The sequence below is a fragment of the Lonchura striata genome, chromosome 22, assembly GCF_046129695.1.
Source record: "Lonchura striata isolate bLonStr1 chromosome 22, bLonStr1.mat, whole genome shotgun sequence".
Taxonomy (NCBI): Eukaryota; Metazoa; Chordata; class Aves; order Passeriformes; family Estrildidae; genus Lonchura; species Lonchura striata.
In genome coordinates this window covers 4,590,718-4,616,206 of record NC_134624.1, presented here as the reverse complement: position 1 = coordinate 4,616,206, position 25,489 = coordinate 4,590,718, and the positions used below count along the sequence as shown (strand labels likewise).

Here is a 25,489-nt window from a genome sequence, read left to right as displayed (position 1 = left end):
CGCCCGCGCCTCCCGCGCCGTCCGCGCCCGCGCGCGGGGCCTCGTCCCACGTGACCCGCGGCGCGGCGCGCGGCGCGCACATTGGCCGCGGCGGCGGCGTTCGCGGGAGTGACGCGAGGGCGGCGCGGGCTCCCATTGGCCCGCCGGGCGCGGGTGGGCGGTGGCGCGGGCCGCCATTGGCCGAGCGGCGGCGGGGGGCGGTGGCGCGGCGGCCCCGCCCCCCGGGTGTGCGCGAGGCGGCGGCGCGTGGCAGCGGCGCGGGGCGAGCGGCGGCCCCGGCCCGGCCCCGCCATGACCGACTTCAAGCTGGGCATCGTCCGGCTCGGGCGGGTGGCCGGCAAGGTCCGCGCGGGGCGCCGCCGGCCCGGGCTCGGCCGCGCCGGGCGGGGCGGGGGGACGGCGGGGCCGGGGCGAGGGGTCCGGCCGGGCGGGGGGCAGCGGGCGGGCCGGCCGGCGCTGCCGGGCGGGGAGGGCCGTGCTGTGCCGGGCCGTGCTGCGCATTGCCGGGTCGTACCGAGCCGCCGGGGCCACGCCGAGGCCACAGTGAGGCCGTGCCGGGGCCTTACGGGGCCGTGCCGTGCCGCCCCGGGCCGTGCGGCCGCGCTGACGGCGCTCTCGCTGTGTTCCAGACCAAGTACACGCTGATCGACGAGCAGGACATCCCGCTGGTGGAGAGCTACTCCTTCGAGGTGAGGCCCCGCCGCTGCCCGCGCTCCCTCCGCTGTTTTCCCGGGTTCCGCGGTTCCGCTGCCCGCCCGGGCCGCCCCGGGGCTCCCGCCTCCCCCGTGCCCCGCTCCAGCCCCGCCGCTCCGGCAGCGCTGTGCCTGCAGCTCCCCTGATTGGCGGAAAAAAAACCACTTTTAACTCACTGAAGTCCCAGCGTGGAGGCTTCCAAGCAGGAAAAGTTCTGGGTTTTCTTTTTTTTTCTTTTTTTTTTTTTTTTCTTCAATTAGACAAACGTTGTTTTAAAACATTTTTTTTACTTATTTGTTTTGTAGTGTTTTTGTTTTCATGCTATTTGTATGCTTTTGGTGAACTGATAATTTATCCGTGGTTTGGCAAACATTAAAAATGTTCACTCTGCACTTAGTCTTGAATGAGGAAAACTTGTGTTATTATAACTGATTATAGGACCATAAAAAGTGTTTCCTCTTCACATCCACTGGAAGAGGGTAAGTGGGTTCTACCAAGGCTTTGAAAGACAATGATTACTAAATCTTTAACAAATAAAGTTTTTTTTGGAGGAGGGACCATCATCTGCTAAATTTCTGCAGTGCCATGGATGCTCTGGGGCTGCTCTTAGGGATTTTAGAAAATGACTTTGGGTAGTGCTGCTGCCAGAACACTCCTTGTTTGTCCATTCCTCCCCTCTGGCAGCCACTGTGAGTTTCTATCACTGTGGTGGTAACACACCCTGACTGTCCCAGATGTATCAAGTTCTTCCTGTGCCTTGAGAGCTCTGAACACCATCATGGAGTGCTGGAAAAATGGCAGGAAAATTTAGAAATGTGGGCAAAACGACAGGCCCTGACTCTCCCAGCGAGGTGGGTGTAGGGGCAGTGCTGGAAGCAAAGCCCTGCTGGCTGCCCAGGGACAGAGTGTGGATCCTGCCATGAATCCCCACAGCTGCATTCCTGCTGTTCTTCATCCAGACACCCCCCAGCTTCCCCCTGCTCCCCCTGTCCTTTCCCAGCCCAGCTCCACAGGGTCCATCCACACCACAGCCCCCAGGGACCCCCTTCTTGGGGTGCTCTTTGGCTTTCAGCACCCAGAGGTGCCAACAGCTGCCTCAGGGAGCTCTCAGGAGTGCTGGGAGCACAGAGCACTCTGAGGGGACAAGCTGGGCTGGTTGGTCCCTCTGGGAGTTTGGGACAGCTCAAATCCCACTGAGCTCAAGGGGCTGCAGGTACAAGTATGAAATGTGGGGTTCATCCCCCAAATGTGGGCTCCATCCCAGTGGAGCAGGTGCTGTGTGCCCCATGGGGTGCTCTCACGGCCTTTCCTTCCCCCTAGGCTCGGATGGAGGTGGATGCTGATGGAAATGGTGCTAAAATCTTCGCTTACGCCTTCGACAAGAACCGGGGCCGGGGCTCGGGCCGCCTCCTGCACGAGCTGCTCTGGTGGGTACTGGAGGGAGTGGAAATCAAGGGTTCAGTTTGCTGCCCCAGCTTGTGTGGGGTGATCTCTGCTGCTGTTCCCTCAGGAGAGGCAAACCCAGCACAGGGGGCCCACAGGACTTTGGTGTGCAGGGTCCTCGCAGGCACAGCCTGTGAAACATTCCAGGCAGGGAGAGCAGAGACAGGTTCATGGACACCCTGATCACCCCTGAGAAATGCTGCCCAAACTGCAGCTGGGGGAAGAGCAGGACCTGCACCATTTAATAGAGGAAAACAAACCTTTGGAGATTGGTTGTGGGGCTTTTTGTCTGCTGAGAATTGGCAGAGCACTGGAGAGAGGGAACTCTGATGACTTAAAATTTGAGGTGTTTTTTATGGCTTTCTGCAAAGCTGCCTGAGGTGCTGCTGCTGATGCTTCATATCAGCAGCTGCATCTTATTTTCAATACTCTACAAATTCTTCATAGGATTAATATTAAGTTTTAGGGGCCGATTTCCTCATTTGTGAGAGCAGCTCACCCTCTGAGCTCCTCTGTTACTCCTTTGAGCTGTTGGTGGGTTTGTACAAAAGGTGTGATCTGCTTATGAAATCTGATGTTTATTTAAAAAGCCTTTTTGGAAGAATTAAGTATATTTTCTATTCAGTTCCACATCCTTGGAAGTCACAGTGCCCAGGATGCCCTTTATCTTTCCAGGTTACCTTTTATCCTCTAGAACCAGGCTTTGCACAGGAGGAAGGAGACAGGAAGAATATAAGATTGTTATTTCCAGCCTGCTTATTAAATACGGATTTTAACCTGCATCTGTTAATATTTAATCTTATTGCACATAGAACTTTGTTGAAATTATGAAATTGGCTGCAATGTGTGGAGCAAATCACTGACAGTTGCTGCTAACTGTGAACCTCAGTCATAATTATTATCTGTAAGTAGCATTAAACAGCACCTGAAAATTATTCAGGTCAATTGTTGAAGGCTGTGCAAATGATGACAGCCCAGCTATTTGTTTATGACACGGCCCAGCCATTGCCTCTCCTGGCTTGTTTTACTCAAATTAGGAAGTCATTTGAGCATATTCAGTTAGGAAATTCAAATTGTGTCACTCGAGCATGGGCTGGTTAAAAATAAAAGATTGTGTGTAATGGGGATTTTGGAGAGGCACAGAGAGGAGGGTCAGCTGCCAGGCAAGCAGAGCTGCAGTTCTGAAGTTGCAGTCAGATTTCTGAACTAGAAAATGTAAAATATCTCTGCTGTTCCTGTGCATTCCTTTTGGACCTGAAGGTGTTGGTGTTGCAGGTCAGAGGCTCTGCAGGGGCTGTGAAGCTTCGGCATCTCCTGAAGAGAGCAATTTTGGGGCTGCTCTGAGCACAGACCAGGACTGGAGAGTGGTGTCAGGTCCTTCCCTTGGTGAGGAGGGACAGGGCTGCAGGTTTGGAGCCTGTAAGAGTCAGGAGAGCTGGGCAGAGCCATGCAGTGATTGCATTTCCCAGGGCCAGCCTGACTCCTTGGATGAATGAAAACCACAGAACGTGGATTACTGCAGGTGTAGGTGTGTAATTCAGTTGTTCTCTGCACATGAACCCCTGAAATCATGAAAAAAGTTGTGTGCCTCTCGTCTAAGGTACTGTGAGTAACATGTGGTAGATGCAAGTAAAACAGATTTAATTTTTTTTTTTCTTTTCTAGTTAAGCAGGTATCTTTGTTCACATAATGAGGCACTTGGGATAGAAATCCTGGAGCTGCAGCAGTGCCAGGGACCTTCTCCCAGAGCCCTCCTCTGCCCTGTGCAGAGCCAACTGGGATCAAAAGGCATCCAACCAAAGAGCTGAAAATTCCCCACCTGAGCTGCAAAAATTCTTACAGGGAGAACTTCCTGATGGTTCTTCAGCCTCTCTGCTGCTTGCTCTGATATCCACATGGAGTTTTGGCTCCCCCAAAGCAGGATTTGGGTGTCTCTGCAGAAGTTTTATCCCTGTGGAGCAATCCCAGCTCTGTGTTCTGATGTTCCCTGGGGAACAGCAGCAGCAGGGGATTAGTCATAAGTAACACCAACTGCATGTTCAAAAAGACATCCAGGACCTGATTTCTGGGGGTTTTTGAGGGGTTTTTTTAGAGCACTTGCCACCTCACTGCCTGTAACAGGCTCAGTTCTGGTTCCTGGTGCTTGGAATTGCTGTGTCTGCACTTGTATTCCAGTCCTGGGCTCTGAGCTGCTGAAATACCAAAAGAACAGAATCCACATGATTCCCTGAGAAGTCTTGGGGGAAGGGTTTTGCCTGGCATCCTGCAGGAGCTCAGGAGTGCACGGGGAGGCAGAAGCTCCAGCTCTGCAGGAGTTTTGGCTGCATTACTGAGGCTGTTCACAAGGCAGGTTCTCCACAGCCTGTCCTTGCTGCTCAGCTTGGATGAGCTGGGATGGTCAAAGAGAGGCCTGGGGAGGGGAGGGGAGTGCTCCTGTGTTCAAAGCTTTCTTCTTGATGTGTGGAGAGAAGGGGCCACCCTGAATTTGGCATTACCAATCCTGGCACCTCAGTGCAGTGGTGTTTAACACTGGCTGCTCACCAGCAAGGCCCAACTTCCACCTTTACTTAGGCTTTTGTCACTTGAGGTCTCAGAAGAGCTGGCAGTGTAGGTATAATGTGGTTTCATACAAGGAGATAAAGACTGGCTCAGTGTGGGAGGGAATTGGTCAGAATTTTCTTTTTGGGGTGTTGTGTGCAGATCTGGGCTGTGGAGGAAGAGGAGCTGGGTATGTGCCACTCTGCTGTGACATCCCAAGTGTCAGGGACAATCTCTCATAATCCTTTCTCCTTCCCCAGCTCGAGCAGTTTCTAAACTCTCATCTAATAAAATCAAAAATATTCCTGAACTTAGGCTTGGAGTCCCTTTCCCCCTGCACAGTCTGCTCTTGCTCTGAACTTCTGTCTCCTCCTCCCAGATTCCTGTCTCCTGTCTGTCCCATCTCTGCAGCTGGCACTTCATCCTAGGCTCATTCTAAGAACCTTAACTCCTTCCCTGTCTCCATGTGTGACTGATGCTCACCTCCAGCACTTCTGGGTTCCCACTTGGGGCCCTCAGGTCTCCTGATTCCCTTTGCCAGACCCTCTGCTGGCCTTCAACAACTCAAAAGTAGCTGTTACTGTAATGGCTTCCCAGTGCCAGAGGGCAGGGATGGATGGGGTATTGGGAAGGAATTGTTCCCTGGGAGGGTGGGGAAGCCCTGGAAGTGGCCCAGGATCCCTGGAATTGTTCAGGGCCAGGCTGGATGGGGTTTGGAGCAGCCTGGGTAGTGGAAGGTGTCCCTGCCCGTGGCAGGGAATGAGCTGAATTTTAACATCCCTTCCAACCCAAATCAAGCTGGGATTCCTCCTTTAGGGCACTTCAGCAGACTCCTTGCCATAGTTTCTTTGCTTTAATGTCTGTAGTTTGGTTTCTTTTTCCCCAGAAGAAGGATTTTATTCACTTTTACCTTCAAGGGGAAGAACTTTTCCCTGTTCCATGGAGACCCAGCAGACTCCCTGGCAGGGTGCTCCAGGCTCTGTTCTGATGCAGGGAATTCTCACAGGAATTTCCTGCTGGGAGCTGGAGCACAGTCTGTGTGTAGGTGCTTCTTGTAGGCTCTCCAAGGGGATTCTCCTCATTAAATTCTACAAAGTTTTGGGGTGTATGTGAAGTGCAAGAGATTCTCTTACCCCCAGGGTATATAACTTAGACATATCTGGATGGATTTTGACCAAGAATACAAAATCCTACATTTTTCATTGTAAGTCATGTTGAAATGAGTTTCCTGTTCTGCTGGGTAATGCTGAGCTTTATAAAGGTTAAAAAAAAGTTGGAATTTTTAAACTCGGGCAAATATCTCTTCAAAATTAAAATAATTATTTGACCTGAAATGTTCAGTAATGGCTGAGCAGGACTCGGTGTCCAGGCTGGGGTTGTGGAAAGCTGCTGGGAGGTCTCCATCCTGTTCTCCTGTGCTGGGAGGTTCCTCATGGCAGAACAGTCACAGGGACACAGCCTCCTGTCCAAGCCTTGCATTTCAGCTGGGATGAGGATTCCTGCAAGAAATGATACCAAAACTCGTCCAGATACGAGGGAGTTTGACAGTGAACTTGATACTTGATGAAACAGAGAGAGGAAAGGTGAAAAGAAGGGGGAAGGGGAAATGGAAACTCTTAGAAGGCAATAGGGAAGATTCTCTCTGCAGCCATCCTGGCTTAGTCCTGCTTTGGGTTTTGGTCAAGGTTCAGGTGTCTCTTGGTCAATTGTGGAGTCATTTCAGACTTTCAGTGTGTTACACACAATTATAGTCTAAAAAGCATTTGCATACTTGGTGAAACCTCTGTCCTGTTGCTGTTCAGAGGTGTTTCTTCATAAATAATAAGCCTTGTGACACCACACCAGTGCCAAACTTGCACAAATGTGTCTGATAGAATTTCCTATGGAAATTATAAGCCAGTATTGGCACCTTCCAAGGAATGCTGTAGTTCCATGGATCTTTTCAGTAACTGGAGGAGTAGACTCTGGAACTAAGCAACATGCTTGAACTTACTCTATGCTCTGTCTTTTGATTAAACTAACTTATAATTGAAACCACCTGCTGGAATAAGGCACTTTCTCCTTGTAGTTGCCCTGTCAGAAGTAGCCACTGGAGTCTGCTTGCCAGCAGGTCCCAACTCACATTGCCTCTGGAAGTGCTGTGATCCTTTGTTTTTTAGCTGTTCCTGTTCACCACTGACCCTCAGGCTGGTTTTGTGTCCTGCAGGGAGAGGCACCGGGGAGGGATTGCTCCAGGCTTCCAGGTGGTGCATCTGAACTCGGTGACCGTGGACAACCGCCTGGACAATCTGCGCCTCGTCCCCTGGGGCTGGAAGCCCAAGGCTGAAGACATCTCTAGCAAACAAAGGTATGGCAGCACTTGGCAGGGGGCATGAACATCTCTTCACATGTTGTCTACTTCCTTTAGTGATTTTTGCCTTGGCAGAGCCTTTTTGATTAAACCTTGGCTGCTTTACACATCACTCTGTGTGGGAATCCAGAGCTTCCCTCTGGCTGCCCTGGCAGGTCTGGGACCCTGGCAGGGGTCAGGAACCCCCCTGGACAGAGCCCCAGAGACACTGGCTGTGATCTCTGCCCATGGAAAAGAGTTTTCAATCTTACAGGATGAATTACCAGCTCTGAGTGTTTGATATAAGTAATAATTAAGTGTGGCACAGGTGCAAAAGTCAAATTTTAGGATTCTAGATTAGGGGTCCAAAGGGGACAAGATGGAGGAAATTGGGTGTGTCTTGTCCTTTTTCTCCTTCTTCATGCCCTTCATGTTTCACTGTAGTGTTAGCATTTTTCTATTAGTTTAGGCTAAAAACACACTGTTCAACGTAAATAATAAATACTAGCACAATATTATAAATACAGCACAGGTAGTTTCTAGTATATAATGTTTATAACATCCCACTAAGGGGCAGAGCCCCACACACTACCCTACAAAACAAACCTGCAACAAAGCAGCAGAACATGTTATAAACAAGCAAAAATAAACAACCTTAAAAACCAACACAGACAAATTATAACTTCTTCTTTAACAACAAAGCAAAAAACCAGAAACTTTTTACAATCTCAGAATCATCAATACCTCAAATTCCAACAACTCTGTCCTGGCTTCCTCACCTGGGGCACAGTCTGTGCTCATGTCCCACCTATCCCGCCCTCGGGGTTGTGCCAGGTGGAGCTGGAAGCCTCTGTGCCCTCCCAGCTGGGCAGAGGCTCGGGGAAATCTGCACATCTCAGGCACCAAAATTCCAGTGGGAACTGGGAGCTGCAGAATGCTCCTGATGGAAATGGTGAGTTCTGGGCTCAGCTTCCAGCACCTCTCACCAGCAGCTCGTGGGAGCTTCCCATGGGCTGGGTTTCACTGATGCCACTCAGCACATCAAACTCTTTGTGCCAGGATGGAACTGGATAATTAGTGATGGGACACAGTGGGAGACCCACAGACTTCACACTCCTGAAACACTTGCAGCAGCAGCTTTAAGATTGGGGTGTTTAAAGCTGGTTAAACTGATTTTGAGAAGCTGTAGTGAATTACAAATGCTCTACGTGATTTTGGTGGTTCAAGAACAATAAACAGATTTCATGCCAGAAATTAAGTTTGACTTGGTATGAATAATTTTGCACAGAATTAACTTTGCTTGATGTAAATGTTTCTTGATTGATACCTTTAAACTTTTGGGGTTTGCACTTAGGCTAAAATAACCTTTAAAATACCCAATATGTGAGCAGTATCTGCAGTCTGAGGCTAAATACAATATTAACCTTATTAATAAATAAATTTAGAATCGGTGACTCTGTATGATTATTATGCATTGATGTACCAAACTTGTACTTGTTTTTTTTTTTTCCAGGGAACAAAGTCTGTACTGGCTGGCAATCCAACAACTTCCTACAGACCCCATAGAAGAGCAGTTTCCTGTCCTGAATGTAACCAGATATTACAATGCTAATGGGGATGTTGTGGAGGAGGAAGAGAACTCCTGCACTTACTATGAATGTCACTACCCTCCCTGCACAATGATTGAAAAACAGGTGGGTTCAGAGAGCTGGGAGTGAGCACAGAATGCCTTGGGCTAATGGTGTGTCTAGGGATATATTTGTTGTTTAAAATGTAGAACTTTATGTGAGCCAGTGAGTTGCTAAAAGCAATGATTTTCTTCACTCAGGTTTTCTTTGGCCTAAAGCTCCAGACCCTGTGATCATTTTCAGTTGGAGGGAACGTGGGTTTGAGTTGGAGCAGTGGAGGTTACTGGGCTGCTGGGAGGAGGGTGATTTCTACAGAGAGCACAAAAAGCCAGGTGGGAGCTTTCCTGCAGGGAGCAGAGCTGGGATGAGTGAGCAGCCTTGTGAGGCAGCAGGAAGCATTGTAGGAGGGTTTGGATGGTCGTGGAATCAAAAAATAACCTGGTTACCATTTCCTGAGGTGAAGGTGAATTGCAGTGGCCTTCATTCAGGGGAGAGCTGGGAGGAAAAGTTCTGCTGGAGGAAGATAAGGCAACATCAGGAGTGAGAGAATGAGCTGTGCAAGGGCTGTGCCTCTTGTCACACAGATGCCTTATCTATACACGAGGGCTTTTCTTGTGATAGCAGATGCTGAGTAGGCTAAACCCATCGTGTTCCACTTTCTGCTTTGGTGAAAGGAACATTACAAAAATCATCTTAAATTCCATGTATTTGAAACAGAGGCAGCTCTGCCTTTTATTTGGGTCTGTGCCCAAAACCTCCCTGGATAACAGTAACATTGGCAATGGATGAGCTTGTGCAGCCCTCCTGATAATTTCTGAATTTCAGGTGTTTGTAGTTGAAAATAGAACTGAGGTTGACAAAACACCAGCATTGTGTCATCAAATGTGTAATGCTCTAATATTTTGTCTGTTAAGCTCATTTTACAAGAGCAAATGTACAGCCACATAAATTGCTTTAAACCCTTCTTGTTCTCTGAAATTCATGGTGGGATGTTCGTGTTTCATGGAATCCCAGACTGGTTTGGGTTGGGACTTTACAATTCATCTCATGCCATGGGCAGGGACACCTTCCATTATCCCAGAGTGCTCCAGCCCTGTCCAGCCTGGCCTTGGGCACTTCCAGGGTTCCAGGGGCACCCACAGCTGCTCTGGGCACCCTGTGCCAGGGCCTCCCAGGAAGAATTTCTTCCCAATATCCCTCTAACCCTGCCCTCCTTCAGCTTCAGGCTGTGCAGCCTTGTCCTGTCACCAGTTTGTGACAGGCGTGGAAGACCTGATCATGAAGCTCCTTGGGAATGCTCTTGGTTCCTCCTGGGAAAGCTGCTGGGGTGTCCCCTGGGAGTGATGCTGAGGTTCTCGTGGCACTGAGCAGCCCCTCTAACACCACCTTTTGTTCCCAGTTACGTGAATTCAACATCTGCGGCCGCTGCCAGGTGGCGCGGTACTGCGGCTCGCAGTGCCAGCAGAAGGACTGGCCTGCCCACAAGAAGCACTGTCGGGAGAAGAAAAGGACCTTCCAGCAGGAGCTCGGGCCAGAGCGGTGACCGGGTGGCAGAGGCCTCTCAGCAGCAGGATTCCTTCCCAAAGGCATTGGACTCTTGCTTTTGCACAGTATGACAGACTGCTTATCAAAGCCAGAGGCACTGAAGAAAAAACCCTGTGATGCTTGAGCAGAATGGCTGACTGGACTAAGCCAGCTCTGACTGGTGCTGTGGAAAGGGATCGGGTCTGCCCTTCCAGTATTATATTCTCAAGCAAAAAGACTACTGTGGAGCTCCAGGCAGGAAGCTTCTCATTATTTATATGTTAATACGTTTGTAAACTCATGTACAGTTTTTGTTAGGAATTCTTGATAGCACTCATTAATTGTAATGTTCAGATGAGAACATGTTGTTGGCCTAAAAGTCAAAAAAAAAAAAAAAAAAAAAAAGAAAAAAAGTCATGTAGCAAAAGCTTTTCCTCCCATGTGGCAGAAGTGTCTGTGGCAGTGCCAAGGCCAGCGGGGCAGGCTCTGGCATCAGCACTTCATATGGAGAACTCTGCATGGAAGCTCTATTTAAAAAAAAATACAAACAAAAAAAGAGCAAACAAAGTAAAGGTTGGAATGAATCCATGTCTGCTCTCTGGCTTTTTCCCCTTCCCTTGCAGCTGCCTTCAGAGCCCAGTCAGCCCTGGCTGCTGGCAGTCCCTGCAGGGCAGGAGCAGTGCCCCAGGAGCTGGCGTGGGGCGTAGGGACCCTCTGGGATCTGTGTCCAGGCACTGCCCCCTCCCAGGGGCTGCTGGAGATGGGCCTTGGAGCAGGCAGGATTTTCAGGAAGCTGGAGCAGCTTTCTTTTCCAAAGCCCTTGTACAGAAGGCAGTGGTAGGGGAGCTCAGGTAGCAGCTGTGTGTGGATGTGGTTGCCCTTGTGGCTTCTCCGTAGCGTAGGAAACACTCCAGTCACGTGCAAAGATGTTTAAATATCTAATATTGGGTAATCTGAGTTATTTATTCACTTTTTTAAGACTTGTCATCAATCCAAGAATCACTTTTTTTTTTTAATGTAGTAATGAGTAAAACTAGTATGGGAGGAGGATTTCCCTTGCAGAGCACATGCCTATTTTTCTTTTAATGAATAACCATTTTCTATTCCATTTTTGCCTTAGAAGTGTAAGGAACATCAGTTGAGTTTCCTGAAGAGCTAAATGGATAATTTAGTGCCAGGTGTTAGTCTTGCTTCACAGTAGAAGAATGTGAACTGCTGAGTGCTTGATGCAGAGCCTTTCTTGGAGTGCTTAGTGAAATTTTTTTTGTAAAAGCCGTTTAGAATTTTGATTTTTCAATCAGGATTCACTTTGCCACTTCATGTTGCAATGTTGGTCTTGCTTGTATTCAATTTGTTAGAAAATCGATCTGCTGTGGACTTCCAATATTATATTCTGTTTCTAATATCTGCACAGGAAGTTCTGAATTATTAACATTTGGGTGGGTTTTCATCTTTTGGCTTTAAGCATCTTGGGGAAATAGCAAAAAACTATTGAAACTTCCTGCTGGAAGTTCAGTTAAAGGCACTTGGTCGAGTTGCCACTCTTAAACCACTGTTGTACTGTAACTTTTCTGTTCAGGCAGCCCAAAATGCTCTTCAGTATGAAAAAAACAAGCAGGACCCAATCAAATTTTCCTATAATGGGTAATATTTTTTTTAAAGAAAACATTAATTCTTTCCTTGAAGTGAAATGCAGTTTTTGATTAATATAAAATGGGACATAAGGAATATTTTATTGTTTGATGTAATCCATTGAATAGGGCAGAAGTATTGAGTTTTTTTTCCCTTGCCTGTTTAAAAGGCTGCTATTTGTCCTGCCAGTTTTCCATTTTATTACCAGGAATCATGTTTATCAAAACAAAGTGCAGTCTTGGAGCCCTTAAACCCTTGAGCAGCACCAAGCAGGACAAAGTTGGCGCTGATGTTTTAATGCTGCTGCTGTGAGGACAAGGAGAGGCTGCAGACCAGGGCCTGGTGGGGCAATGGGGAAATTCCTGTGAGGGAACGAGGGACAGGTGGGACAAAGCCAGGATGGAGGGGGCTTGGGGAAATCCTGATCCCCGGGAATGTGGGAGGGTGGGGAACAGCAAGTGGGGAGATTTCTACAGGGTTAAAGGGCTGTGAGACCAAGCCAAGTGGAACAAAACTGCCCAGACACCTGCAAAGGCTCAGGGGGATAACCAGTTCTGACCTGGGTTGTGATCTCTGACTCCAGACTCACCTCATGCCACAGGAGAAAAGTGGCTACAGGGATTTTGACTCTTGGAAAGGTCTTGGGGACTGCAGTAAACACATCCCTGCCTGCTGGTGGGGGAGGTTGTGTGATCAATGAATCTGGCAGATCATGGCATGTACAGACATCTTCCCTTTCAGTAATGAGGGTCAGAAAGGAAGGTGGCAGCTCCCCAAGCCACCCCAGAGAATGGAGCTCTTGTGAAGACCCTCCTTACCCACAGAGAACCCTGCCTAGCAGTGATATCTCTATATGGACAAGTATTTAAAAACCTAGGATTGGAGTCATTTATCTGGGAGCAGACCTGGACAGTTCTGATCAAGAGCTGATTTTCCAAGGGCTTCGCCCAATGGAGATGTTCTTCATCCAAGTTGTTTCCTGCAGGGAAATCTGGTAAATCCAGCTCAGGGCAGGTGGCTGCAGCGTTCCTGATGCTGGCTGTAACAGAGGGCTGCACACCCTCTGTAAACACAAATGTTGATACAGGTACCTTCCAGGTGCTCCTTCCTGTCCAAGTAGGATGATATCACCAATCCCAACATGCAGAAAACACAACTGGAAATCCTGGCTGGCTTAAGGAACACCAAATACGAAATGCAGCGGACTGCAGGCCTTGGTGTTTTGATACTTGCACCTTGAAAACACCATCAGGTTATACTCTAGTTTTCCCTTGTGACTTAATTTAAAATGAAACTCGTGGTAAAAGGAATAGCTGAAAGACTGAAATGCTTATGGGAGGCATGGAGATGGTGTAAGACACCACATGGGCCAGGAGCAAAGTTTCACCACCCAGCAAAACAGCACTGAGCAAAAGGAGGCTGGTGTGATTAAACAGGAGCAAGTGGGATACTCAGAATAAGAAGTAATAATTTGTAAACTGAACTTGTGTCCAAATACAAGAGATAGAATAATGTTTGGCAGGTGAAATGTAGAACAAGCAAGCAAACAAACCAACCCAGCAAAATAATACAAAGAAAAATGGAATACGAAGAATGTTCAAGTCATAAAACTTGAATGGGTAGTTCTGAAAAAGTCAGGGACTGCTGCAGCTAACAGAGACTCATGCACAGAAAAGGGAAGGGCTGACCTGAAGATGAAAGCCTCAACAGAAGAAAATCCAGTGACTTGTTTGCATATGTGTTCCCTGTGAAAGAGCTGGTAGAGTTCACACAGGAATACTTCCATATGGAGAGCTCCACGGGGAATCTGCTCAGAACAGAAGTGCTTTCAGGAGAGATTAAAGTTCTGCTGAAATGAGCAGCAAGTTGCCAGGAGCAGACGGTGCCACCTACGGCTCCAAGGGAGCTCAGGAATGAACAAGCTGAGCTCCCAGCTGGGATGGCGACCTCTCCCTTGGTACAATGTCACAGCAAATGTCACAGCAGCTTCTGGAAAGAATTTCAAACTACAGCCACCTGCACTTCGCAAATTCATGGATGCTGGGATGCAGCACCAATGGCTGAATACTGAGGAGGAGTCAGTGTGGGTTCTGTACGGGGAAATCATGCTTCAAAACTTTACTGGCATTGCTTCAATTCCAGGCATCAACAAGCAGGGAAAAGGGGATTTGGTTGGGACAGTTTAAACTGCATTTAATGATGTCTTTGCTCAAGGTACTTAAGGAAGAAAAGCTGGTGGTCAAAAAGAGAAATGTCACACAGGCAACTGTTTAAAAGACAGGAAAGGAAGAGTAGAAGGGAAGGTTTTTATGGTGGTGGGAAGTAAACACCTGGACATCCAGTATATAAAGAAGTTCAGAAAAAAGGTAATGTATAATGGAAATTACAACATCCACCGATTATATTATTCAGTGTAATGATAATATAATAACGGCTGAGTGAATTGCAGAAGGATGAGACAGTGGGAGATGAAATTCAGTGTTAATAATTGTAGGGCTGGTTATGGGAAAACGGCAAACGGCCAGGCTTTGGCTGACTTCACTCAGCAATGAGACCTTTGGGTCTGCAGGATTTCCGCCAGGGGAACAGCGGCAATGCAGGCTCCAGGAGAGGACGGGAGCGCAGGGAGCAGCACCGCCGTGGGATGGCTGCGGGGAGCATCCCGAGGGCGCAGGGAAAGGGCTGCGGGGAAAGGGAAAGGCTCAGGGCAGCCACCAGCATCGCTCCGCGGTCCCGCACAGCGGCACCAGCCCGTGTCTCCGCGGGAAGCGCCGGGGTGGGGAAGGTCTCTAAGCCGGGCGCTGGGAGGATGGCGAGGAAAGGCTGATGCCGGATTTCCCTCGGGAGCGGCTGCCGGGTTTAGGGCGGGGGTCCCTCACTGGGGGTGCTGGAGCCGCAGCCCCCCCGCTCGGGAAGAGCGCGTTGGGCGGAGCTCGGAGAGGCGAGGGAACGCCCGGGCCCCGGCGGAGCCCCCGGCAGCCCGGCCGGGGGAAGGGGCGGCTCCGCGGCCGCTCCGCCCCGGGCCCGCCCTGACCGGGAAGCAGACGGGCGCGGCGCCGCCTCCCCGGAGCCTCCTGGGAGCCGCCCCGGCGGCGCAGCGGGGCCCGGCCGCGATGGCCGCGCCGTGCAGGACGCGCACGCTGCAGGTGGTGGACACGGAGTTCAGCGCGGACGCGGTGGAGTGGTGCCCGGTGGAGGGCTGGCACAGCATCCTGGCCTGCGGCACCTACCACCTGCGCCCGCCCGACCAGGTGAGCCCGGCCCCGCTGCGGAGCGAGTCCACGTCCCCATCCCCGTCTTTGCCCGGTACCGCTCCGGGGAGAGCCCCGGCCCCATCCCCGGCCGGCACCGCAGCAGGCGAGCCCCCGTCCCCGCCTGGCCCCGCTCCGGGACGAGCCCCATCCCAGTCCCTGGTCCTCGCGGCGGGGCCGTGCCTGTCCTGGCTGGGGTGGCTCAAGGGGGGCAGAGCGGTCCCTCCGATGAGCGTGGGATGGGGGCTTCCATCCCTCAGCCCTGCTCCTCGCTCCTAGCAGATCCCGGGTGCGGAGGCAGAAGCGCGGCTGAGCTTGCCCTCTTCTTTCCCGTGTTTGCCACAGAGCGATTCCCGGGGGAGCAGTGGGGCCTGTGACCGGACGGGGCGGCTCTACCTGTACCACTACAACGAGGAGCAGCCGTACACCCCCCTGACCGAGATCCAGCGCATTGACACGGCTGCCATCCTGGACATCAAATGGTAACTCTGGCCTGGCCAGGCTCGATGCCACAGCAGCACGCTCTGCTCCCCTGGGATCCTTTTTTGGCATGGCAGCAACTAAAATAGTTACTAATGGAACAGTTCCTGACTTCTTGGAGGGAAATACTTTCCAGTTTGTTCCAATGAGCAAAGACTGCCTTGTTTCTGTTTCATACTTTCTGCTTACTTGACTGGTCATGACTTTGTACCTAATTTATTTATATAATAACACATAGTAGATCTCCTTTGTACAGAATCCCCTCCTTGCAGGTGTGTGGGAACTTGAGGAGCCTTAGATTTTCTTGAATGTGAGATCTTTTTGGTCACATACCTTGTCCTTGTGCATGTTGGAATGAAAGTTATGGCTTTGCTCTCTTCCTAAAATACAGGAAAGATGGACATTGGAGAGTTGTTTAACTTGATCTTTCAGGTGCCACATTCCTGTTGCAGAACATCCCATGGTTGGCATTGCAAACTCCACAGGTGCTGTGGAATTTTGCCACCTGACTGGAAGTGAGGTGGGTGGATGCAATGCCTGCTGAAACTGTTTTTAACCCACGTTTGCTACATCTCTACATTTACTAGTAGTGTGTATGGGCTTGCAGGAAAGCTGGTTTCCATGGCTTCCTCAGCATGCTTAGCTTTTTAAATACTTCTTTTGACTTCTGATAATGTTTGTCGTAAATTTTATGAACTTGTTTGTGGCACCAAAGAGTTGGGCTGGGCTCTGCCTATCTGCAAAGTCAGGGAGGAGAGGCAGGAGGAGGGAAGAAGCAAACCCTGAAAACAAGTGTGGCCTAACTGGGAAATATCAGAAAGTGCAAAGCTGGTAAAAGCAGGGAGGATTTTTGGAGTGGGGTTTCTTTTAGTGATGAGAAAAGAGGGTGATCAGAGCCATTCTGACAGAGCAAAGAAAGTAGAGGCCAGTCTGTAAGGGAATTCAGCAGTCAGGGTGACCCTTCTGCTGCACTTCATTGCTCCCTGAGAAGAAGCAGAGCTTAAGGGAAGTTTGGTGGGAAATGAGCAGCAGAAGGGTCGGATCCTGTGTGTGCACATTTGCCCCTCAGCCAGCACTCGGTGATTGTACAGTGCTGTGGGACATTGCTTCTTTAGTGTGGGACCCTCATTTGCTGATCAGGCTCTGGAAAACCTGCTGTGGGAAGCAGTGCACCTGTCATTATGTGCCTGCTGTCTTCCCAGTCTTAATCCACTCCTTTTGTTTCCAGTAGAAGAACAGCTGCATGTTGGAGCCATGCTTCAGGGTGGATCTTGGGGCACAGCGACTGGCCTTGTCCTTGGACTGGTCCACTGGACGAGAGCAATGGTGAGGATGGGAGATGGAGGCTGGGGCTGGAGGCCAGGGTGTGTGGGACAACTTTCAGGAGACGTTGAGGGCTTGGATGAAGCAGTCTTTAGTGGTTTTGACTTCCTTGATCCCAGCTGGCTCCCTGGCCCTGCTCTAGAAGTTTCTGTTTCCAGAGCAAAGGTAACAGGAACACAAACACTGTGGCCACTGGAACAGGAGCAGAGACTAAACCAACAATGAATGGGAGGTTGTGCTCTGGGGAATGGCAGCAGGTGAACCAGGGGATGTGTCTTTTGCTGCCTTTGTTAATGGGATGCAAATGGAGCCACTGGTTCCAACTCTGCTCTTAGAACAGCTGAAATTTCAGTGTGAAATTCTCCTTAAGAACTGCTAATAATAGCACATGTAGGAAGTTTAATCATGGGTTAGTGAGGAAAGGGAGAGAATTGGCTTGGAAGTGGCTCCTCCTTCTCTCAACTGCTCATACATGAGATTTCAGAAATGGCATTCATGTGTGAAATAAGCTGAATTAGCTGTACCTTGAAGAAGGGGAGGGGTAATGTGTTCTGTAGGTGCAGATGAAGAGTGATGCCTTTGGTGGGAGGCTGGAAACCAGGGGGATCAGGCAGTCATTGCTTAATGCTGTACGGCAAACTTGCCTATTAAAGCCCTTTCTGTGTGTGCTAATAAGTAAGTAGAATTGCCAGTTAGACTTCCTTCTTACATTCCTCATTTTTGTCTCTGTCCTTCATGATAAATGATTGTTGCATGATGAAATGCCCCTTTAAACCTGTCACTGTTGTCACTTGAGAGACCAGTAACTTCTCCTGGAAGCCAAATGTATAGTGTTCACATCTCTATAGGAAGGGGGTGGCCTTGTATCTCTTATGTGGGAATTTGGGAGATTCAGTCTGGTTGAATCATTTGATACAGAACTGGGAAGAAGCCCCAGGCCACTGAAGCTGTGTCTGCAGTTGTAGGTAACCAAACAGAAGGGACTTAGTTCATGTCAGGGAATGCCAGAAAATCTGTGCACTGGGAATTGCAAAACATTTGCCAGTGCTCCAAGGTCATTGTATCTAGAAACTGTAACTGTACTGTGGCACAGGAAGAGAGCAGGAAAGGTCAGGATCAGTCAGTGCTTTGGGTTTCAGTGATAGCAAAGAAATAAAACATCTCTTTGTACTCCAGAAGAGGGAAGAGGCTCTGAAAGGGCATTGTCAGTCTGACTTGGAGAAAAAAAAACTAACAAAACAAGAACCCTCTTCACATGGAATTTTTTATTGATGTAATGTGAAGCATGTAAGAAGTCAAGTTTTGCATCTGTGATAAAGATGAAAGCCAGTACTGGTTCTTTTCCCTGACATGGGTGTGAGTAGTTGCTTCCCATGAGAGCAAGGAGTGGTGGTCACTGGGGCAGGTGATTTTAAGATGAAGCTGAAAGGGCTGAAACTGAAAAGTATGAATGTGTCATTCCTGCCACCATGCTGCCAGTCTCTGCCAGTGTTTAGTTGAATTAAAATATTTGATTGTTGCAGTAATTCCCAATGTTTTTTGTGTACCCTGCTGTAGTGGATGTCCTTTAAGAGTGATCAGCAGTGATTCAGAGGGGAAGCTGAATCTTTTCTCCATAGATGAATCTGCTCCTTCTGTGCATGTCTTGAACCAGTGGGAAGCTCACAAATTTGAGGCCTGGATTGCTGCTTTTAATTACTGGGACATTGATATCGTGTATTCAGGTCTGTATGGGCTGGGAATCTCCTTGGGGACTGTTGTTGGCGGGGGGGGGGGGGCTTGTTTGGGGATACGTTCCTTGGGTTTTTACTTTCCAGGGTTGGGTGAGTTGCCTGCATCACCTCTTTAAAGAGCTGGGGCCTCTGATTAGGGGTGAAAACTTCTTTCCTTGATGGTGGAAAATGGTTGGAGTTAATTAGGAGAAGCTGTACCCTGAAAACTGTACTTTGGGTGGCTATTGGCAAAAAAAAGATTGTATTCTCCTGCAGTATGCTAAGAGCCAGAGAGCTGTTTGAGTCCAGTCTTTATGACTTCTAATTCTTTTTCTTACCAAAGAAGAGGGTACCAACATAATGATGACACCATTTGTGTTTTCTGTGGTGATGAGTATTGAGAGCCTGATGTGATTTTTGATGTGTCTGTTAAATTCTGTGAGATCCCAAGGCTGAAAAGCATCAGCTCTTTGTCACAGGCTGCCCTGAGCAGGAGGGGACCACCAGAATTATCAAGCCAAGCCCTGTCCCTGCCCAGACCCCCACCAACCCCACCCTGGGCATCCCTGGCAGCGCTGGCCAAAGGCTCCTGGAGCTCTGGCAGCCTCGGGGCCGTGCCCATTCCCTGGGCAGCCTGGGCAGTGCCAGCACCTCTGGGGGAAGAACCTTTCCTGCTCTCCAGCCTGAGCTGCCCTGGCCCAGCTCCAGCCGTGCCCTGGCTCCTGTCCCTGTCCCAAAGCAGAGCTGGAGCTGCCCCAGGGAGGAGCTGTAGAGTCTTGGCACTGCTTTGCCCCATGCTCAGGGCTGGTGCTGAGGGTCACAGTGTTTTGTCCCTGGGCAGGAGGGGATGACAGCCTGCTCAAGGGCTGGGACACCAGGTGCAGTCCAGAGGCTCCAGTCTTCACCAGCAGGAGGTGAGTGAGACCTGTCCACGCCCAGCCCTCCAGCAGTGGGGTGGGAACACCCCCGCCGCTGCCCTGCCTCTGCCCAAGCCACTGAATTCAGAGCTGCACAGTAATAGTGGATCCTGGTTCTGCCTCCCTTGGGAAATGGAGGCATCTGCTGAAGTTTTTTTCATCAGTACAACTTCAGGTTGAAACTTTCTTCTCTATGTCCTTTTACACAATAACCCAAGAGCTGACCGCCACATGTGAAGAAGGTGGTAATTTCTTTCTAAAAAAGGATCCTGATTTACACTTTTATTTTGGCAATTTTTCTGTTTGTTAAATTTGGATATATTATTATTGAATGTTTTTTAGAAAATACTTTGTTCTCCACTGTTTAGTTATTTGAAATGATCTCTTTTCTCTCTTACTTTTAAAAATGGTTAAAACAATATACGCAGCTCTCCAGTGGAATTCTGTATGTAAACTTAAATTACACTGGGGACTACAGCTATGGAAATACTAATTTTGGGAGTAAAGTCTCCTGGGGATGGAGTTGTCCTGCTGGAGTTCTTTGGGCCTTTGAGCAGCAGTTCATGGGGCAAATATTACTAGAAAATACGTGTGCTGAGAGATGGTGTGAGTAGAGGTTTTGTCCCTGGGAAGGCTGTTGGACTGTGTAGATAAAAATACTTGGGTAGGTCACTGAAGTGAAATTTTGAGCTTACCTCTCCTGAGACACCTTGATGAAATAATGTGGACTCAAAATCCTTGAAATTCACGGCAGAAGCCCTTCTCGAATTGCTGTCTCTTCCCTCTGCAGACATTCCATGGGTGTGTGCAGCATTCAGTGCAGTCCCCACCGGGAGAATCTCTTGGCCACAGGAAGGTGAGTCCCTTTTAGCTTGTGTGACCAACCTCCTCTATTACCTGAACCTGCTGCTGCCTCTGCAGAAATTCTGTGTGGTGCAGAGCATGTGGTCTTTCCTACCTTTTTTTCTGTGCCCTGACTTGGCTGTGCTTTTCTGCCTGTTTGTGGCGTGTCCCCAGCTATGACGAGCACGTGCTGCTGTGGGACACCAGGAACATGAGGCAGCCGCTGGCTGACACCCACGTGGAAGGTGGGGTGTGGAGGCTGAAGTGGCACCCCACGTGTGATTTCGTGCTCTTGGCAGCCTGCATGCAGAGTGGCTTCAAGATCCTCGACTGCCGCGGGAGCCTGGGTGAGTGTCCAGGGAACAGAGGTGCTCCAGGGCTGCTCTGCTGTGCCCCTTCCCTTCGCTGCCTCCAGCTTCATGGCAGGCATTAGGAAGGATTGAGATGATGTTAATAGCCATAGATTTCTATTCCAGTTTGAGGTAGCTTCCAGCTTTTCCACATCTGTGCACTCTCTTGGCCTGCTTGGTTGTGCCAAGGCCCTGACAGTATCTGTGTAAATCTCTCATAATTTCTTTTAATGGGAGGAAAGCCTTTGTGTTTGGTGTGAGGGCACAACCACTCTGGGTTTGTGTTCATTGTGATGGTTCAGAGAGGTGCTTCCAACTGTCAGGTGATGCTTTCCTCTTAGCAGGAGTTACTGACCTGCTGTGGAATCAGTTATTGCCTCAGGAAGGAAATGCTTTGCAGCCTGGTTAATCTAGAATAACATGAATAAACCCTTCATGTGAATCATGAGGTATTTCATGGTGAAAAAGTAGTTTGCATTCACATTACAAATGCAGTCTGACAGAGGATGGTTGGCTTCCTCGGTTCTCCAGACCTTGGCCAGATCAACAGCTTAGGAAATGAGAATGGCATTTCTCCTGTGTGGGAAAGGAAGGAACTTGATGTCCACTTACTGTCAGAATCAAATGCTGAAAGCTGACAGGAAGAACATCTGCAGTGTATTAATAACCAGGACCTGGCAATCCCCCAGGTGTGTTCATGACTAGGTGAATGTTGTGGTGTGATCAGTCGTGTCTGTCTTGAGCCTTTGTAGGCACTCTGAATAATGATGCTCTTTAATCTCTGCATATTAAACCCTCTTCTCCTCTGCTGCTGACCCAGGAAGAAGCAAGGCCATTGAGAGGTGGCTGAAAGATAGTCAGCACCTCATTCCTCCTGGAATGCTTCACTTAGTGGTGAAGAAAGCAGTAACCAGAGAACTCTTCCCATGACACACAGCCAATGCTGGAATGGCTGCTGAGCACTCTGCCACACCCACAACTTGTTTTCTAAGTAATTTAATTTCTCTTTTTTTTAAGCGGAAAACACAGAGGAATGTATCATCCTGTCATCTTATGTCCTGCACAATTCCTTGGCCTATGGGGCTGACTGGTCAAGGCTGTGTCCGAGGGATTCCTTGCCTGCAAGCCAGGACCTTGCTGCTGCGTGCCAGCCTTCGGAGGAGCTCGTGGGAGCATCAGGGCAAGGAGACGAGAGGCTGAATTTGCAGGTCCAGAACCTGAAGATAATTTATGAGTCTCCTACAGCTACTTTTGATGTAATCCTGGATGAGGAGAGTGAAAGCCCTGCTGTGGCACACACAGCAGGGCCAGGGCCAAAGCTGGCTGGGGATCCTGGACTGGTCAAGGGCTCTGGTTTAAAGGGAGGTTTAAATTTGGCTGCCCGAGTGGCAGATCCAGGGTCAGCCAGTGGCTCTGACTCAGGAGCCAAGAGACCCAATGGAATTGGCCTGGACAGAGGCAGTGACTCAGCCAGGTCTCCAGACAGCCCCAAAGAAACGAGCATTGTGGCCACTTGTTCTTTCTATGACAACATCCTCCATGTCTGGAAGTGGGAGATGAGCCTGGTGACCCCTCCAGATGTGCAAAGTCCGAGATCTCCACGTGAAAGAACAGCTGAAAGTTTGCACTGACCAGTCCCAATGGAAGAGGGAGGACGACTCCTGAACGAGAGTGACAGCTGAACTTAATGCCCCAACTTCTGCCCTTACTCCTGGGCTTTCCCATCTTACTGCTGAGCTTGGGAGTCCTTCAAGGCCAACACTGCTGGGATTCCTGGTGGTTTAGTTTCAGCACAGAGAAGCTTAGAGGCCTGTGGTCTTGACCAGACAGGTTTATTTAGTTTTTCCTTAATGTCCTAGTTCCAAGTGGAACAGCCCTCCTCTCACAGGCTGCTGCTTTGTACCTCAGATCTGAATCCTTTCAAGGCTGGTTTGCATTTCACAATGGATCTGTTAAGCCCGTTCTCCTCCTTCCCTCACAAACCAGACTTGGTTGTGCTGCTGTGCAGACCCAGTAAGTGATCAGGTTTCCTGAATGTCTCAGAAAAGCCCCTGAGCAGAGGCTTGGCTGTGTGATGGGAGACGAGCTCAGACAGCCCAGATGCAGTGCAGTGTGCTCACAGTGATGTTTATCAGAGAGAAGCTCTGGTTCAGAAGGAAGTGCAGACTGTGTGATGGGAAGTGCTGTGGCATCCTCCTTGTGAGGATCTTGGTGCTTCTCCATCATTTTCCATCACTCATCACCTGACTGCAAACTCCTTCATCATTCCCAGCTGAGCTCACCCTGGATCAGATAAATCCTGTAGTGACCCCACCATGTTTTAGTGCCATTCAAACACCCCCACGGCCTCTCAGTATTCAGCTCATTCTTTCTGCTCTCCACAGAACCACCTCTAGGCCCAAAGTCAACAAAGTCAAACTCAGTTTTTAAAAGGTGAACAGCTTTAAGATCAAAACCTCCAAAAAGTTTAAGCGGTGTTTCTTGACATCTTTTTAAATCTAAGAAACCAAAATCTTAACAGCATTGCCCTAACTACCTCCAGGAATGGCTGCAGGATTTTTCATGGTTGCTCCATTAGCTTTTTTTCACTGTGAAATATCAGCAAAACACCTTTTGTGGAACATTTTCTCTATTCCTAGAAACAAAAAACCAGCTTCAACTAGATCAGTAACTTTTAGTTTGCATGGTTTGTCTTTTGAGGGTCCTAAAGAATGAGTTGTTTGGAGGGAAAGAAACACCAGCAACAGGTCTCTGTGTAACAGTGCTGCAACTAAATGAGGTGCAGCAGGTGAGAACTTTGCTGCTTTGAGATGCCCTCCTCAAGGGTGAATGTGTATTTTAGCAAACACTCTGGAGCACTGTTACATGAAGATTCATATTAGTAATGAAAACAAGAGCTTTTGCTAAAGAAAAAACATGCTATTTTTGGATGTTTCTAAAATAAAACAAATATAAGTGATTTATCTTTTTTTTTGTTGTTGTTTTGAGTTTTAAAAATCAAATGACTTGACAGTCCTTATGAGGACCTTGTGCCCTGGCCTGGCTCGAGTCCAAGGGGTGAATATTCTTTGGGAGGCACAGTGGACAATCCAGTTTCCTGGGAAAACCGAGGGTGTGTCCCTGCATGTTTTAAAGGTTGTAATGCTTTTACTGCCCTGTGAGGACGAGAGGGAACAGCCCGAGGGCAGCGGTGACACCAACTGGGCCAGCCTGGTTTCAGCTTTAGGCCAGGCCTTGCTTTGCTCAGGGAAATGAGGCGAGCCAGTTATTATCTGCCTTCACATGGGGTGAGAGGCAAATGGTGTGGTCAAGAGCAAGCTGGAATTGGCAGCAAAGGGCCCAGGATCTGCTCTCCAGCCCTGCTTCCCCCTCCAGCCACCTGCCAAGTGCCCTGGCTGGCAGCAAGTCTCAGAAGGGAAGGGCTGAAGGGCCCCTCTGCCAACAGCAGCAAAGCAGGAAGCAGCCACTTGAGTGTGACTGCTCTGAGCGGCTTCACAGGAGGTGAGAAATGCACAGTTCAGTCAGAAAAGCTGTGCCTTCCCCATCCCCACTGTGGCTGATCCCTGATCACAGCTCATCCTTCTGGGATCGGGGCTGCACAGCCCCGAAAATGTGGGGGTTTTAACCTCCACAGTAAGGACTCATGTGGCAGCCCTTATTCCAGACTAAGTGACCATCACAGACCATCATCCACTGATCTCGCTTCCTTTCTCCCAAAGTGAACGCTTTCAGTCTTAAATTAATTTTTAAACTTTAATTCTTAAACTTTGCAGTACTTTGTATTTAGAAACATCACAGACCCCTCATCCTCAGAACCTCAGAGAGGCTCTGCTCAGCAGGCACAACTGTCTCCCAGAGGAATTACCAGACACGGATGGGAAATCAAACCGCAGGTGTCACCCGGATTTAAATCAGGTATTAGAGAAAAACAAGGCAGAAGGATTGGCTGTGGCGTTCAGTGACGGAGTCTGTCCCGTACTGGCCGGCGGTATCACTGCCCGCTGCCTACCGCACGTAGTTCTTGGGGAAGAGCTGGAAGAGCTTGCCCTCCTGCGTGGGCTCGAAGCCGTACTTCTGCAGGTTGTCGGGGTCGAACGTGCCGTCCTTCACATCCTTCTCGATGCGCGGAGCCACCAGCTGGTCGAAGAGCTGCTTGGCCGTCACGGGCGGCTCGGAGCCCTCGGGGGCGCGGTACGACACGTAGGGCCGCAGCTTGAAGCCCGTCAGGTCGGGCACGACGAACTCGGGCACCATCTCCTTGACGAGGAGGAACTTCTTGTTGCGGGTAAGCACGCCCACCTTCTTGGCACCGCGGCCCTTGTTGTGGCTCCGGGGGCCGCGCTTGCTGGTGAAGGGCGACAAGCGGTCGGCGCCGCGCACCAGCCCGCGGACTAGCTGGGTCAGCATCCCCATGCCGGGCACCGGGGGCTCAGCGGGATCGGAGCCAGGCCCTGCGGGCACCGGGGGCTCAGCGAGCCGGGTCGGTCCTTGATGGCACCCGGGAGCTCGGAGAGACCGGGCCGGTCCCCGCGGGCACCGAGGAGCTGGCGAAGGCGGAGCGAGTCCCGGAGAGCACGGGGTGCTCAGCGGAGGCGGAGCCGGTCCCGCGGGCACCGAGACCTCCCCGGGCCGCGCTCCCCTCACGGCCCGGAGCGGCTCCCGCCTCCGCACACGCCAACAGCGCCCGCTCCCATTGGCCGCGCCGCGCCAGCCAATCCGCAGCGCCGATGCTGCCCCCGCGCGGCACGCGCGCCGAACGGCTCTAGGGGGGCTTTTCCCGCCAATCAGCAGCGAGCGGCCCGCGGGGTGGGCGGGGCCTGGCGCGG

General features: G+C 50.0%; 3 protein-coding genes across 3 annotated transcripts; 2 read left to right on the top strand and 1 right to left on the bottom strand.

Annotated features, from left to right (window-relative positions):
* Positions 1-228: 228 nt before the first annotated feature.
* ZMYND19 (zinc finger MYND-type containing 19) lies at positions 229-11,566 on the top strand. Its single transcript, XM_021551627.2, has 6 exons — positions 229-342; positions 630-689; positions 2,014-2,120; positions 6,881-7,021; positions 8,517-8,697; positions 10,031-11,566. The coding sequence occupies exons 1-6, from the start codon at positions 292-294 to the stop codon at positions 10,172-10,174; spliced, it is 684 nt and encodes a 227-aa protein (XP_021407302.1). The 5' UTR covers positions 229-291; the 3' UTR covers positions 10,175-11,566.
* Positions 11,567-14,844: 3,278 nt separating this feature from the next.
* Positions 14,845-23,622, top strand: DPH7 (diphthamide biosynthesis 7). Its single transcript, XM_021551623.2, has 9 exons — positions 14,845-15,038; positions 15,384-15,520; positions 15,951-16,038; positions 16,750-16,844; positions 18,399-18,565; positions 19,395-19,467; positions 20,261-20,326; positions 20,488-20,660; positions 21,681-23,622. Exons 1-9 carry the CDS (start codon positions 14,901-14,903, stop codon positions 22,292-22,294), a joined length of 1,551 nt encoding a protein of 516 aa, XP_021407298.2. The 5' UTR covers positions 14,845-14,900; the 3' UTR covers positions 22,295-23,622.
* On the bottom strand, positions 22,480-25,348 carry MRPL41 (mitochondrial ribosomal protein L41). The gene has a single exon (XM_021551624.3). The coding sequence runs from the start codon at positions 25,074-25,076 to the stop codon at positions 24,669-24,671; it is 408 nt and encodes a 135-aa protein (XP_021407299.1). The 5' UTR covers positions 25,077-25,348; the 3' UTR covers positions 22,480-24,668.
* Positions 25,349-25,489: the final 141 nt, after the last annotated feature.

Bases quoted from the DNA above. Each gene is read 5' to 3' on its own strand.
- ZMYND19 (XM_021551627.2), top strand. From the start codon at position 292: ATGACCGACTTCAAGCTGGGCATCGTCCGGCTCGGGCGGGTGGCCGGC. The intron at 2,121-6,880 runs GTGGGTACTGGA...TGTGTCCTGCAG, and splicing joins CTCCTGCACGAGCTGCTCTG to GGAGAGGCACCGGGGAGGGA. The intron at 7,022-8,516 runs GTATGGCAGCAC...TTTTTTTTCCAG, and splicing joins GACATCTCTAGCAAACAAAG to GGAACAAAGTCTGTACTGGC.
- MRPL41 (XM_021551624.3), bottom strand. From the start codon at position 25,076: ATGGGGATGCTGACCCAGCTAGTCCGCGGGCTGGTGCGCGGCGCCGAC.
- DPH7 (XM_021551623.2), top strand. From the start codon at position 14,901: ATGGCCGCGCCGTGCAGGACGCGCACGCTGCAGGTGGTGGACACGGAG. The intron at 16,845-18,398 runs GTGAGGATGGGA...ACCCTGCTGTAG, and splicing joins TCCACTGGACGAGAGCAATG to TGGATGTCCTTTAAGAGTGA. The intron at 18,566-19,394 runs GTCTGTATGGGC...GTCCCTGGGCAG, and splicing joins CATTGATATCGTGTATTCAG to GAGGGGATGACAGCCTGCTC.